At 34.9% G+C, this 16,204-nt stretch overlaps 1 protein-coding gene across 2 annotated transcripts in view; it reads left to right on the forward strand.

Moving 5' to 3' along the window:
• EPHA5 (EPH receptor A5) overlaps positions 1-16,204 on the forward strand; it is a 345,686-nt gene that overhangs the window by 313,839 nt on the left and 15,643 nt on the right. For both annotated transcript variants that reach the window (XM_042936273.1, XM_042936274.1), the window contains 3 exons: positions 4,850-4,911; positions 6,329-6,538; positions 9,811-9,960. In XM_042936273.1, coding sequence (XP_042792207.1) covers positions 4,850-4,911; positions 6,329-6,538; positions 9,811-9,960 — 422 coding nt within the window. The remainder of the gene's footprint in view (positions 1-4,849; positions 4,912-6,328; positions 6,539-9,810; positions 9,961-16,204) is intronic.

Genomic DNA, 16,204 nt, shown 5'->3' on the forward strand with positions numbered 1-16,204 from the left:
CTTTTATAGTCAAATGGACATAATGCGATTCCCAACTTTGGTTCTTATATATTCATACTCATCAACCCAAGTTATGTATTCAATCTGTTTTTTAAATCTCACTCTTCTTTTTCTGAAAAAGTCTTTTATAATATCACTATTATGGAATTTAATAAAATTAAAAATAACACTGCCCTGTAAAAAGTGAGAATTCAATAAATCCATAAATTGTAGCTCTTTTTATGATTATCAATACTGAATGATTAAAATATAAGATTGGTGAATTCCACAAATAATGTGTTTCTATTACTACTTAGACTCTGGGCTAGGTCTTTGATAAATAATATAAAGTAGTATAAAAACTCCACTCTATGATTAGAATCATGTTTTGACATGCTTTATGAGCTCTTTTTATATAGATTTTTGATAATATGCTTTCAAAATTATTGGCAAATCTACTCTTTGTACTTCGAGCTGGATAATGGAAAATGATTTATACAGTTTTATTGAATTTACAAGGGTTAGAGTAAGCCACATTAATTATTGCTATGTCATTCTTGCAGGCTAGCAGGAACTGAGACAAAACATAGCCAAACTAAATATAATTAGCATTAAAATGACTCAAGCATGAAAAATAATCGAATGGGTCCTGAAGTGTCTTATTCTTGTCAACAAAAGAAGATCATGCTTGTTTGCAAACATTCATTTTAATTGCTTTTCTCCCATTTTCTAAAATGTGAGAAGTATTTTAGTTTCCTATTATATTTCTCAAATAACATTTTTGTTATTGACATTACAACCTACACTGTCATAAATAATTAATCTGACTTTTGGAACTAGGTGATGAGATCTAGGAAATCTTATAGAACAAATGCCAGGTGCCCATTTCCCCAAAATGTAATCATTTATTTTTTTCTTTCCAAATGTATATTTTTCAATGTCAATAAGTCTTCTGATCAGTTCATTCTTTTTAGAGTATACATTTTTCTTCTAAGCTTAGTGAATTTGGATTGAATTTAAGGAACAAATTTACCCAAGAAAAAGATGTTTTTATAAGGGGATTCTATCCAATTTCTACTCGGTAGACCTTGGGTGAGCAGTACTAAATATTTACCACTAACCCATAATGGTAAAAACAGAGTCCAACAAATGAGAGGGTAGATAGAATGAAGAAATTCTAGAAAAAGAGAGTAGAAAGAAACTGAAAGTTTTATAAGTCAGAAGATAGGGAAGATGCTGCAATTATAAAGGTCTTGGGGTAGAGTAGATAATGATAGACAAGAATCAGGGTTTCAGTCTGATGGACAAGACATCTACTTACATGGTATGCGCTGAGAGATGCCAATGAGGAAAAGCTAATACTATATTCTCTGGATATCTTCTAGAAATCAGTTCTTCCAATTCCAATTATACTATGACAGTTTCCTCATTGGATTTCTGTAAGTGAGAGTCAAAGTCAAAATAAAAGAGCTACCCTGATTGATTCCAGAAAATGGAGGCCTCCTTCTAGTTGGATCAGGGCTAATGTTTAGCAAGTACACACTCTTTGGCTCTATTAGCTGTAAATTTATTGAAATATTTCTATAGTGTTTGATAAAAAGCTGGTGCATAGTTACCCACGTGTCCCCTTTATATACCTACTCAGTTTCATCCCTGGTGACTTCTGAATCCCCGAAATCAGGCAAATGAAGGGATGATGGTCTGGTATAGCAGGACATTCTAGGATACTCCAGCATTGTGGCTGGTGTAACTTCTGACACATAGGTACCTGTGCCAAAGCAGTTATCACATATTTTGGCCATTACCCCTGGGGAAGTATATTAGTTGTGAAGTTTGGGGGAAAAAAAAAAGGGTGGGGGGAGGGAGCTTCGACATTAAAGAAAGGCTAAAATGGGCTCTGAGATGTGAGAATGTGACTAAAAAGGTCCAAAGCAGAATTATGTTTATTTTAAAAGTTGAATTAAAATGGGTGTGGCAATATAATTAAAATAAAGTTAAACTGGAAACACTTCTCTATTCATGAGCTTAGATTACAATTAAAAACTAATTTAAAAAAAAATAATCTTTTCTTCTCTTGTGCTGTCACAGGCACTTGCAAATACATTATGAGTTTATTTATTTATTTATTTATTTATTTATTTATTTATTCATTTTACTAAGGTATTGTATGCCCAGTCAGGTTTTAAGAAACTTGTTTCCCAACTCATCTCCTATCACTTCCTAATTGACAAGGCAAAAATCCAGGGCTTTAGCCATATTTGAGCTTGATGGGTTCTTTCATGACAAGATTTCTTGGCACATGTTGCCTCTTCTTCCTGGAATATGTTACCTTTGATTACAGGGGTGTCCCCTTCAGTCTTCAAGGTTCAGATCAAATGATGACTCTCCCTCTCTAGTGTTTGTTCTCTGCATATGTGATGTTTCACCAAACGTAGGCGTCTACAAACGTATGCCAAAGGAATTATTTTAGACAAAATTTTTAAATACTTTTCTAAACATTAAAGAGGAAGAGAGAAATGTGTCTAGATTTGTAATATACTCATCACATTCAATTAAAAGAATATTGCTTCTGAAGTATGTTTTTAAAAAGATAATTATCTGAGTAAGAAATTAGTACTACCTTATTATTCTAAATAGTAACTTTTAAGTGATCTTGACATGAAAAAATCCTTTTTCTTCCTACTTATTTCTTTGTCATATGTAATTGTCTAACTTTCTATAGCTTTATTTGCACTTCTAGATAATGTTGTATGAATAAATATGTAATTTATAATTCTATGGGTTGAATGAATCACTTCTTCAGTAAAATACAGATGTTTTTCTGGAGAATGCTATTATGTTAATTATAATGCATTTTATGATTATTTTTTTTAACATATGAAATTTATTGTCAAATTGGTTTCCATACAACAACCAGTGCTCATCCCAACATGTTCTGATTGTTTAAGTGTTTCTCTTCATAATACAAAAAGTTAATTAATAGACATCCAAGATAGCAATTTTTCTGACATAAGGTATCCTTTTACTTAACTCAAAATATTTTAAACACAAATATTTTAACACAAATTTAACAAATAATTTAACACAAAATTTAACACAAATGTAACAAATAATTTAAACAAAAAATATTTTAACACAAATTTTATGTAACATGCTTTTACTAAATTAGTAAAGGGGCATGTTTTAAAATATAGTGAGGTCAATGTAGAGTGATAAAACTAACAATCATGTTTTAGATATTTTCTCATATAATAAGGATTTTTGATCTTATATATTTTTTAATGTTTATTTATTTTTGAGAGAGACAGAGAGAGAGAGAGAGAGCAGGGGAGGGGCAGAGAGAGAGGGAGATACAGAATCTGAAGCAGGCTCCAGGCTCTGAGCTGTCAGCACAGAGCCCGACTCATGCTCGAACTCATGGACCATGAGATCATGACCTGAGCTGAAGTCAGACGCTTAACCTACTGAGCCATCCAGGCACCCCGATCTTGTATTTTTTTAAGTTTATCTGTTTATTTTGAGTGAGAGATCATGAGTAGGGGATGAGCAAAAAGAGAGGGAGAGACAGAATCTGAAGCAGACTCCACACTATCAGCACAGAGCCCAGTGAGGGACTCCAATTCAGGAATCATGAGGTCATGACTGGAGCCGAGATCAAGAATTGGTGCTTAACTGACTGAGCCACCCAGGTGCCCCTGATCATGTATTTTTCATCTTGTATCACAGATACATTATATACAAAGTGCCATAATTTTAAGGAAGATAAAATATGATCTATTCTGTTAGTCAACCTATATCCAGCAAGAAATTTAAACCATAGATACATAGGTAAAGTTTATAAAATAACAAAACATCAAATTCTAACTGGCCAGCACTATTCAAAATGACTTGCATAACCATATGACTTGCTGGATACTTACCACAACTCTGTGAAGTAGGTGACATTAATACCCTTATCTTACAGATGAGAAAACTGAGGCACAAAGATAATAAATGATTTGCTCAAGATTGCATCATAAGTGATTGATCTGGCATTCAAAGCCATGCAGCATGACTTCAGAATCTGTCCAGCTGACCTCTAGGTTGCATTTCTATATCAGACATGAAAGGGGAGGAAACAGTGATTGCTAGAGAAATTTCCAGATAGCAAGAGAAATTAGAACAGTTTTGTTTTAATTTTTAATATTTATTTAAATTAAAGTTAGTTGACATGTAATGTAATAATGATTTCAAGAGTAGAATTTAGTGATTCATCACTTACATATAACACCCAGTGCTCATCTCAACAAGTGCCCTCCTTAATGCCCATCACCCATTTAGCCCATTCCCCCACCCAAAAGCCATAGAACAGAGTTTTGAGGAATGAAAAAAATTTGGGCTGATAGAGAGTGTGTGTGACAGAGAGGAAAAAGGATGTATCCATGAGGAAAGGAGTTATAAGAACATAGAAATAAAGTTAGGAAAATACAGCCTATATTAAAGGGGTCGGATGCAGGACAGATAGACAGGAATTTTTATTCAGAATTGTGGGAAAGATAAATATGTTCACAGTTCTTTGCTGGATGTTATTTGGCATATTATATCATTACCTGTATTAAACTAAAATGCAGCCTTAAACTATTTTTGACAAACTGACTTTAATATTGAAAATTGTGTATTTTTATATCTTAAATGTCAATCTATTATTATTCTTATGATACTTTCCCATTACACTAAGATATCATCATGTCATGAATTTACTTGCTACTCAAAGAGGACATTTTTTAAAAGAATATATATAATTTGGAAGAAGTAATAACTTATGGCAAACGTTTCCTAGATAGGAATGCCAAATCAAAACATTACAGTTCATACCATGTTTTCTTTTCAGGCAAACCCGTGATGATAGTGACAGAGTACATGGAAAATGGCTCTTTAGATACATTTTTAAAGGTAGGTTTGAGACCAACTTAATTATTCAAAGTGTTATTTGTATATTGACTATGATGTTGAAGTTGAAATTGAGTCACTGTAAAGCAGAATTTTGAAATAGAAATTTCGGGGGTCAGAATGTTTATACTCCAAAAATAAACTTTGGTCTGAAAATTGTCCTTTTCAGAAATGTAAACAAATCCAAACTATATGTCCCCATAGTTTTCTTTAAATATATGTTAATTTGCCCCCCAAAAAATGAAAGGGGAGAAAAAGGAAGAAAACAAAGAAAAAGACAGAAGGAAAGAAAAGGAAAAAAAAGAAGCTTTTTTACAAATAGTAAGTTTTTCAGAGTATATAATGTCAGGTAGAACAAGGAAAAAAATGTGTAAAAGGTCTATGCAACTTTTCTGTAGTAATGAAGGGACCCAATAGACTTATAATCCATCTGAGGGTCAGCCACCACTTTTACCAGTGGAATGATTATATGATAATAGATGGTATCACTAATGTTGTCAGATCTTCTGGGTCCCAGGAAAAATATTGTTTTGTTTTTATGTGCAAGTGTCCAAATTTTAATTGTTGGCAACTCATTATATTACTAAATAGCTTGTGCCGGACAATGTAACATGTTTGCAGGCCTGATTAAACCTGTAGGCTGGCAGGTTTTCACATTTAGTGTAGCAACTATTACTACTGATTAGGCGAGGTGATGGGACAATGACTTTCTTGAGGATTATTCCAAGGACCGGTGCATTGAAGAGGACAGCTGTCTACTGATAAGCAAAGTTTTCTTCTAATCTCCAGACTCTACCAGATTCTGTTGTCAAATTTCTTATACGTATCTTCAAGTTCTCTAGTCTCTTAAGATTATATCATTCCTTTATTTCAAATTAATCATTAGTTGGGCCTTATTCCATGTACCTGCAGTGAATTCAGTGCCCTTGACAAAGACAGCAAGCTTCTAAGAAATGCTAATGTTGTCTGGTCATTGCTCAGTGATCTTTCTCCCATCTGTTGTTAAAGAAACTCCTTTGTCTCCTCCAGCCACTTCTTTTTTACTCCAATATGCCTATCCAGCTAACTTATTTTAAAGCACCTCAAAAATGTGCCATGTTCATCTAAGGCAGGTGCTAAGTTGGAGTGATGAACATTCTCCTCTGATTACTGAGAGTAAAGGAATTACAATGCAGAAAAGGGCAACTAAATGAGATTTTTGACAAGAGCTTTCAAAGTCTTGATCTGCTTTGACCAAGCAGAGGACTGGTAAATGTTACAAAATTAACAAAATATTTCATAACTTTTTCCATTTTCCTTCAGCTAGGAATGGCATATGAATTTGGTGATACTATTAATTTGGCGTTTGAAGGAAGATCCTTTCAAATTTTCCCCCAGTAATTATTGCCACAGGACTAATATTTCTACATCGTTTCTACAGAAAAACGATGGGCAATTCACTGTGATTCAGCTTGTTGGCATGCTGAGAGGCATCGCTGCGGGAATGAAGTACCTTTCCGACATGGGCTACGTGCATAGAGACCTTGCTGCCAGAAACATCTTAATCAACAGTAACCTTGTGTGCAAAGTGTCTGACTTTGGACTTTCCAGGGTGCTGGAAGACGATCCCGAGGCAGCCTACACCACCAGGGTAAGATCTAACAGAATGCATTTCTGAAACACTAGACTAGACATGTTTAATTTTTAAAGGTGTTTAAAGGAAATAGTAAAAAGAACATTGCTTTCCCATAGGAAGACAGAGAGAAAAAGGGATGGTGTAAAAAATGTAATCATTCTACAGGTTGGATAGCAGCAAATTTGTATATTAAACTCAAATAAGTAAAGTAGTCACCATATGGGTCACAAGATTTCTTTTTTTTTTCCCCTTACAGATACTGAAAACAAAAACTTTGAGGTCAGAGTGAATACAACGCTTCGAAAATTGTACATACAGAGTTTTAAATGTAAAAGAGAAAGTTAGAGAATTTCCTAACTAAAACAAATAAATATTATATATGTATATATGAATATATAAACATGTATAACATTGGGAAGCTTAAACTCTCTGCACCACAGTGTCCTCATTTGTAAAACAAATACAGAAATGAAATACCTAAGCCTGCCTTTTAAGGACTCACATGGTAGGGAATAAAATAACTATTTCTTCAAAAAGTTTTGATTCACTGGAAGTATTTTAATGCCTAATTACTTTCCTGGCATGCTATATTAACTGCTAAGCCCACATTTATGGAAAGCTGGCCACTAACTCATATTGTCATAATTAGCATAAATCAACACCCTTTTCCAGCAAAGTAATTGCTTCCTGAATCGATATGGTATATATCTGACAATTCTTTCTGTGGAAAACTGTGGGTATTGGTGTAAGAGAATTTTTGGAGCATTCTATGTATTGCATGCACCTTTTGAGTTTGAATCCCTTATCATAAACTGTGTTTAATTCTAAATCTTTCAATGTCAAGAAAACATGAAGTTAAATATCCTCAATCTTCCAACTCCTTGTGAAGCTAAAAATTTATCATTGTATCTTTTTCACTATAAGATTTGGTTAACTGTTGTGTCAATACAGAAGGACACTTTTGGCATCTCACATTTTTTTAAAATTTTTTTTAATGTTTATTTATTTTTGAGAGAGAGACAGAGTGCAAGAGCAGGGAGGGGCAGAGAAAGAGGGAGCCACAGAATCTGAAGCAGGCTCCAGGCTCTGAGTTGTGAGCACAGCTCAAGCTCACAAACTGTGAGATCATGACCTGAGCCAAGTTCAGATACTTAACCGACTGAGCCATCCAGGCGCCCCAGTCATCTCACATTCTTAAGACAGATATGTTACACATTGCTTATTTAATTCAATTATTTAAAATTACTTCAAAAAAATTTTAAAAAAAGGGGCGCCTGGGTGGCTCAGTCGGTTAAGCGTCCGACTTCAGCGCAGGTCACGATCTCGCGGTCTGTGAGTTCGAGCCCCGCGTCGGGCTCTGGGCTGATGGCTCAGAGCCTGGAGCCTGCTTCTGATTCTGTGTCTCCCTCTCTCTCTGCCCCTCCCCTGTTCATGCTCTGTCTCTCTCTGTCTCAAAAATAAATAAAACGTTAAAAATAAAATAAAATAAAATAAAATTACTTCTACTCGCAGTCTAACGATAAACTCTTTTCATAGATTATAAGGCTTTTTTTTCTCAGCTGCTGCTTTGTGATTCATGGATATTTAGGGACTGTACTATACTGAAGTCCAAGAGTAACTTATCTAAGCAAACAAAGCCTTTTAATGATTAGCTTAATAAATCAATAAATTAATTGATGGGATATCCCTCCTCTTCTAAAGCTAATTGTCATTTTCATTATTTGCATTAAGTGAAACCTCAATTAAGAATTCCGTTGGGATTACTGTTACACTTAATAAACTTGGCCTAAGCAAGAAGGAGTTTATAGACAAATCCATTCCCAGTATGATTGGTTGATATCTTAGTTAAATGCATAAAACAGATTTGTCAAGGTGTGTGTTAATGTATCATGCTGGGGGCCGGGGTGGGGGGGAAGCGAGGAGAGGGGAGGCAGAGATCCCAAGACCTTCAAGACTTACTTCTTTGAAATGGGTCATAATAGCAGTTTATGGAAAATCCGTATATTGAGAGATGAGAAGGTAAGGGAACTTCAGATAATAGCGATGTCAAATATGATGGTCAGAGGACCAGGAGAAAAGTTCTAGGCTGAAGTTTAAAGTAATTGACAATCTACAATTTTGAGAGGAATAGTATAGTTAGTTATAGAATATAACTAATTCTGTAATTATATCGTTATAGAATATCACAGTGACACACGGCCAAGCCTAATGATATAATCTTACCTATGAATATTTAATTAACAAAAGTATGTATCAGGAAAGTCTTTTTAAAGTGGTGTTACCATATATCTAAGGAACAAATAATTTAAACATAGATTGAATAGTTCAAATTAACTTCAGCTCACAGAACAACTTCAAATGTTACATGAAGCTGTTATTTCCTTAAGTTCCATTTTTTCCCTACTGTATGAATTAAATCATTCCCTCTCTGCAAAATGGGAAGGCATAAGTTAATCTTTTCTGCAAGAAAATATTCAAATCCTGTACCCTCCCCCTTTAATATATTTTTGCTTATGGATGAAATGTTTGGTTTCCTAACTTTGCTGGAAGGATATAAAAGTGTTTATTTTGTGAACTAAGAGGAAATCTACCAAACCAATTTTTTTTTACCATGAAAAAACTCCAAACTTGGTATCATGTCATAAATTTTTCCCCGCAATCTAATTTCAATAATTTTTAATTTGGTTAAATTAAGTGAGATACCTATCTCTTAGGTAAAAACAAAAACAGTATGTAACAGAAAAAACACCAAAATATGTTGGCAGAAAATAAGAGAAATCAAGTCTAAAAGAAATTGCACAATGTCGGGGGGAAATATAATTATATCTGATTTTCATGTTTGTCTTACTGTTAAACTTCTCAGGGTTGCATTCAGCAATCAAGACTTTCCATTTACAATTCCTATGTTAAAGAAAGGAAGAAAAAAACTACCCTGGGATTTTAAGTCCTTTACTCTCTGTTAGAAAGTCATGAAAGTTTACCTTATTGATTTGCTTGACTGCCTGCTTTCCCCTCTTTGAGTTGCCATCCTGATACTGTAATTGAGATGTGGGTCCTGTATGTGTTCCAGTAGTCAAATAGAATTTAAACCAGAAACCTTCCGGACAGCCAATTAGTAGTCAGTCTACAAGTGCTTACGGGCTGAGGTATGTGAAAAGAGACTGCATGCTGTCAAACAGATTCACTTAAAAATGCTACATCTCTTTCTAGATCTTTCTAGTGAGGCAGCAATATCCCCAAATGTGCTTGAAGTATGTGGGAATTCTTGTATTCTTTTTCAATTTTAGGGAGGCAAAATTCCAATCAGATGGACGGCCCCAGAAGCTATAGCTTTCCGAAAGTTTACCTCTGCCAGTGATGTCTGGAGCTATGGAATCGTGATGTGGGAGGTTGTGTCTTATGGGGAGAGACCCTATTGGGAGATGACCAATCAAGACGTAAGTATGGAACTACTCTCCCTCGAGTTTAGAATGAAATGTTTTGTTCTCTGAGTTGGAAGAAAGAATCTTTTTTCATTTCTCAAAATGACAGTTGCTTAAAAAAATGAAATACTTTGCTTACCCTCTGATCTGTTTTATTGTTGTTGAAATAGCCTTTATGCAGAAACTCAAAATGAGTTAGTACAAAAGAAAGTAAGTTACTGTTACATAAAAGCTTAGTCCCTTGCCAGACAGTTTTAGCTGTACTATAGTGATGGGTTCACTCATTTGATGTCAGTATTATTTTCAAAGATGAAGAAGAAGCCATCAGAGAATGAATACTGACAGCCACGTTTTCATGATTTGCATTTGATAAAGACAGCTAATACTCCAAACTGAAAGGATGAATGATATTGATGTAATAGTGGATGCTTTTAGGGGATAAAAATAATAATTTTTGTTTTTTTTAATTTAAAAAAATGTAAGAAGAGTTGGACTGTCTAATATGGAGGAAAACAGATTTTTTTCTTACATGGAAAAATAATTCACACTTAGAATAATAGAATCCTAAAATTAAAGTAACTATGAAAGATTCTTCTATTCAAGTTCAGAATATTTATTATGTGATGCCTGACACATGGCTCTTTGGTCTTTGCTTTTGTAATTTTCCATTGTTACTATTCAATACAGCCTTCCCATTTTGGATCACGTTGAAATTTGATATTTTCCCTTCAAGTAACAACAACTGTAAAAGCAGCTAACATATATTGAACCCTAACTATGTGCCACATACTGTCTTAAGTGCTTTGTCAACTGTCTCGTTACTTCTTTATAAAACCAGTATATGGAGCAATCTTAACTCAACAGCATACTGATTTAAAACATTTATTTTTTTCCTCCAATTATTTCTTTCATCCATGCTCTGTAAAATCTCCCACTCCTATGCCTTCAGGGGTTATTAGACAGATCCTACAGCTCTTCAGCCTCATTTTGTTGAAACAACAGTCCCATGCCAGTAATTAAGATTCAATTTCAGATATAAAAATTCAAGTCCAGTCTAAATCAAAGCCAATGCCATATCCATTTCAAAGTGTTTTCCACAACCACAAGGCCAGCCTGACCCTCGGTACCTAGAGAAGGAAGAATGGTCCCATTTTTGCTCCTCTTCCTCCTTTGGCAAAGTTTGTATCTAGATTTTTCAGAATTGCCCTTGATGGGTATGTAGAAAAGAAAGGGCAAGATTTTTTTTTTTTTTTTTGCTAGTTGTTGATGCCTCCCACAGGTCAAATACCCAAACGTTGGTTCTCTAGTGAAGTATGTGTCGGAGCTCTTGAAAGGACCCCTGGGGACGGTCACCAGAGGAGGAGGGTGTCTTATGCCAACTTACTTCCAGGGTTCACCTCACTTGCTGTCTGCTCCCAATCTCACAGTCTCTTGCTGTCCAGTGCACATGTGTACTTCACCTGAGAGGGAAACCTATTCTGGTTGGATGCTCTGCCATTGTTCCCTTTTTGGACTACTGTTGTAGACTGCTCCAGCCAGCCTGCCTTCTTCCAATATCTCCTGGTGAGATGTCAAGGTCACACGTTGGCTTTTCTAAGACTTATTTCATAGCATTCTTCTCTGATAAGTAACAGTAAATTGGGCTTAATGCATTCCCACCCCCTAACAAGCCTATGGCAAGGCAGTGAACCCTTTTTGTAGTTATCTAAAATTGCTACAATCGGTTTTCTTTGTGTCCTACTCACTTGGTTTAGGGGAAGGAGTGCTGGCTTATGTTTCTCTAAATTTGGGAGAACATAGTATCTATTCACTTCAGCTTTACAATTTTAGGGCTATTGCTGTTAAAAAAAAAACTGTATCATTGAATTCCTATTGTCCATCTCTCATCAGAGACATGCTATTGTAATTCTTGTTTTGCAGTTAAGAAACTGAATTTAGAGAGATTAAATGACTTTCTTAAGGTCACAAAAAAATAATAAAAGTAGCACCAGAAATTTCACCATGATTCTCTAAAATTGTGTACCAAACTACCACACTATCTCCAATTAAATCAATGTCTGCTTCTTCCCTTCCATTTTCAACCAATGATCCTAGATCAGCCATCTGGATGAATATAAAATCTTCAACTGAAATTCAACTCTGGATTTTTATAACCTGAAGGAAGACCAGACCTGTTTGCTACTTACTTTTCTCCAGATAAATGCCAAATGCTAACTTGAACTACCGAGCACTTCACAGTTGGCTTCTAACTTTTCTTAAGACTTATTTTAATGCCATTCTGTCCTTTAATTGTTGTGAAAGTATTTTATTCTGCCATGCCAAGGAAAACATTGGTCCCTTATTTACCTAGTTAACTTCTTTTCAATTCTCATTCTGTAACTCAGAATTATTAGTCCTTCCCAACTAGTGTATGATATGTGTAGCATTGTTATCTACATTATTGGCAATTTTATGTGATATAGTTGCATCTGTCACAAATAAAATTATAGACCAGAGTAGAACATGATGGTATGTAAATGCTCATAGTTTTTGTTGATCGTGACTGGGCTTGCTCATGTTGGCAGTGGTGTTGGTTGCTCTATACTGGCATACTGTGGCTCTAATCCACGTGACCTTTATCTTCCTCTGGAGACCAGTAGACTAGTGTAGATGTGAGCTCATCTGTCAAGTGACTGAAGGGCAAGAATGATCCCTATTGCATCTCATCCAGTAGCATAAAATTACATTGGCCAATCCAATAATCAGGCCAGTTGCAGTGGCCAATCCCATATTTAGGGCAATCACACTGCCTATTGTGAATGGACAATATAAAATTACACTAAGAGGGACATAGAAACAAGGAAGTATGAAGGATTTGAGACACGTTTTTTTTTTTCTTTCTGATTTTAGCCATTTGAGAGTTTTGATACACTCTCAGATAACTTTAATTCAAACTATTTAGAAAATAAAAGGGAGTGCTGATATAATATTCTCAGGAAATTATAATAAAAACTAATATTTTGGCTTTGACTAGGTTTACCAAGAATCTAGATAAGGTTTAAAGTAAATGATTATAAAATTTCAGATCTTTCTGTCTGCTTTTAATAAATTGTACAATAGATGCTATGTATTTTCGAAGCAGGTTCACAATTGTTAGTAGCATTTAGCTTCTACATATAGCACTAAGTTTGATTTCCTCAATTGCTATCCAAATTTGTATTTAAGAAACATGACAGATCTGTATTTGAACACCATGATCACTGAATATTTCTTTGGAAACAAACTCTCAGAGAACAAAATAGAAGTACTGATTTGGTGTTTTGAATGATATATCCCATAATCTCTACATTCCAGATACTATCTACTTCTTAAAGGCTTTGCATCATGAAAATATTACACTGCCAAGACATGCAGAATATTCTAAATCTCCCAGAGGAGATCTTCCACCATGTCAAGGGGACAGAATGCTGCAGTGGGTTTATTTTGATTTAGGATTGCCTCTGTCATCACAGAGAAAAAACATAACAGCACATCATAAAAATAAACCAGAATGATGAAGATAATTTTAATACCAGACCGTGAACTCTGATTCAAGCTTAGGAAGCTAAGATAATATCTTGAGGTCAGTAGAGGCTTCTTTATTGATAGCAAACATTTTAAATGGCAACATTTTTCTGAACTTAAAATCCAGACCCAAATAAAAAGAGACTTAATTGCATTGCATTTTTATACTTAGTAACAGTGTTTTACTCTTGCATTTATTGGGAAATATATGAATATGTACACTACACTAAGCACATAGATTACAAAATGTTTTAGAAACTCATTTATCTGTTTTTCAGTCTTCTTATGTTAGAATTACTTTTGTTCTTTGTTCTTTTTTTGACTGTTTTCTATTACTATTTCTGCTGGCCTAGATCTTACTCTAAGGCAGGAAGAATTTTTGACCCCAAAAGGATATCAGCCTACTTTGTACGGGGCGTGCCTCTCGTCCTCCTTCTATTCTTTGTTGTAATTTCTGATGGGACAAAAAAAGATACACATATCTTATATTTCTGAAATATTTTATGGTAAAACAAAAATAATATTTTATGATAACACACAGCATGTTATAATTAAAGTGTGAGGAACTTAGGTCCCATATAAATACTGAAAATTACCAAGATTTGACAGTGAACAAATTATTTGACTTAATAGCCTTAGTATAATAATATCTACAATGAGTGTATTTGAAAAATATTGGTCTTTGAAGATAATATTAGTCTTGCAAGGATAATGGTGCCTGCTCTGAGAGAAAAGCAATTATTTTAGTGACTGGTAACCTCATTTCAACTCTTATCCCTTTGGAGTAAGCGATACATAAAGAAATATCCATATTCAGTTCAAAAGTCCTGTACCTTTCTATTTAACAACAACAGCAAAAACAAAAACCAAAAATCTTGAACTAAAAGCCAGTCATTTTGGAATCTATAACTCTTGGTCAATTTCAATGATTACAAAGGGAATGGACTTGAATAGAGGATTTTTAAGATGTCTTTAATCTCTGGAATGCTACTGATCTAAGATTGATGTACTAAGAAAAAGATATACTCTATATATCTTTAATAATATTGGAAACAGAAAATAAATCCTACGAAAAAAATGGGTATATCCAGAACTATTTCTTTGGTATCTGAGATTATTTCCAAGAATATATTCTTAAACTCCAGTCACTTCTGAAAAGCCTCATATCTCACAGTAACAAAATGACTCATGTGTGAGATTTCAAGTAAATACCTAGCAACATAGGCGCTCACACCTTAGTTAAACTTAATTCATCAAAACACACTGCTGATGCTCAAATTCCACCTACAAAATTCCTGCCACTCAGTTATCCAACTTACATTTTTACATCTCCTGTGATGAAGAATGCACTCCTTTCCAAAATAGCACATTTTAATTGTAGATATTTTTTTTTCTTGTGGAGCAAGAAATCTGATTCCATGGAGTGAGATCTATAACTCTCCCAAATTATTTAGTTGGAAGGTAGTTGTTTCTAGTTCCAATGGTGAGACTCAGCATCAGGATGGGAAGATCACAGGTTTGCTTGCCGGAGAGACTTGCCTGTAAATCTTACCACTGCTACTTCTTGGTTGTGTAAACACAGGCAATTACTTAACTTTCTGGAGTCTCGTACATTTCATCTATGAAATGCATATAATAGTTACTATCTTACAAATATATGATGATGATGAATATAGATATTATATATACAATTTGTGTTGTAGTGCTTATGATATAATGCCTGTGCTAGTCTAGGTCCTGCAAGAAACCTATTCCAAGAAGGAATTAGATATACATTAGTATTATTAAGGAGAAATTCTTGTAAGGAAGAGGAATGCGGGACAGCTGGGAGAGATGTCAGACTGTGAAAACATTGTCTGTCATAGGGGTCACATAGAAATGAGCCTATCTTATTATCACTGCCATGCTCAATAATTGACTGGAAGTAACCTTTGCAAAGCCTGGCTTTGGTGTAAATGTGATGATGGTTTTAGAAAGTTTAGGGTTAAGGGTTGTTGATTAATTAGCATCCAGCAGGTAAAGATCTGAGAGACAAATTTTCATGATTTCCATGCTCTTCACCTTTTGCAGCACGGACCTACTTCCCCACACAGGTTCCAGGAGCATCTGTTTCATGATTCTATGGGTTTTTCTATCTAAGTGGAAACTCAGAAGAGGCAGGTTATGAACTGAACTGTAGTCCCTGTGGTTTCAGTTGATCTCAGGACCTCACCTGGTCCTTTGCCTCTCCTTCCTTCACTATCCATTCTGGATTCCCCTCATTTATCAATATGGCAGGTCATGGTGGCTCAACTAGTAGCCTGGATCCATCTTTCATTCTTGGGGTTAGCCTTTTCAGGCCACAGTTATTACAAAAGAGTAACAAGAAGTCCCAAGTGTATCACCTAGGGTTCGCAGTATTTTTCCCTGCCCCAACTGTGCGAAAGCAGCTTAAATGCCTTATGGATGAATTTATGACGTACTATGTGCAGTGGTTGCTGGTACCACCCTTGTACCAGCTAGCAGATTTTCAGAATGAGATCATGTTGACAGTTTGCAATCGACCTGGAGGGAGTATTTATACCATATAAACAAGTAAACAATACAATATGTCCTCCCCACCAAGGAGAGCCTGTTGTTAAATATTTACCAGTACATCACTGAGTATTTGATACTCACACATTCTTCACTAGGAAGTGGGTGCCCTCATTGAGTGATATGCTGTGTGGGATTCAGT

Source organism: Panthera leo, chromosome B1 (assembly GCF_018350215.1).
Source record: "Panthera leo isolate Ple1 chromosome B1, P.leo_Ple1_pat1.1, whole genome shotgun sequence".
Classification (NCBI taxonomy): domain Eukaryota; kingdom Metazoa; phylum Chordata; class Mammalia; order Carnivora; family Felidae; genus Panthera; species Panthera leo.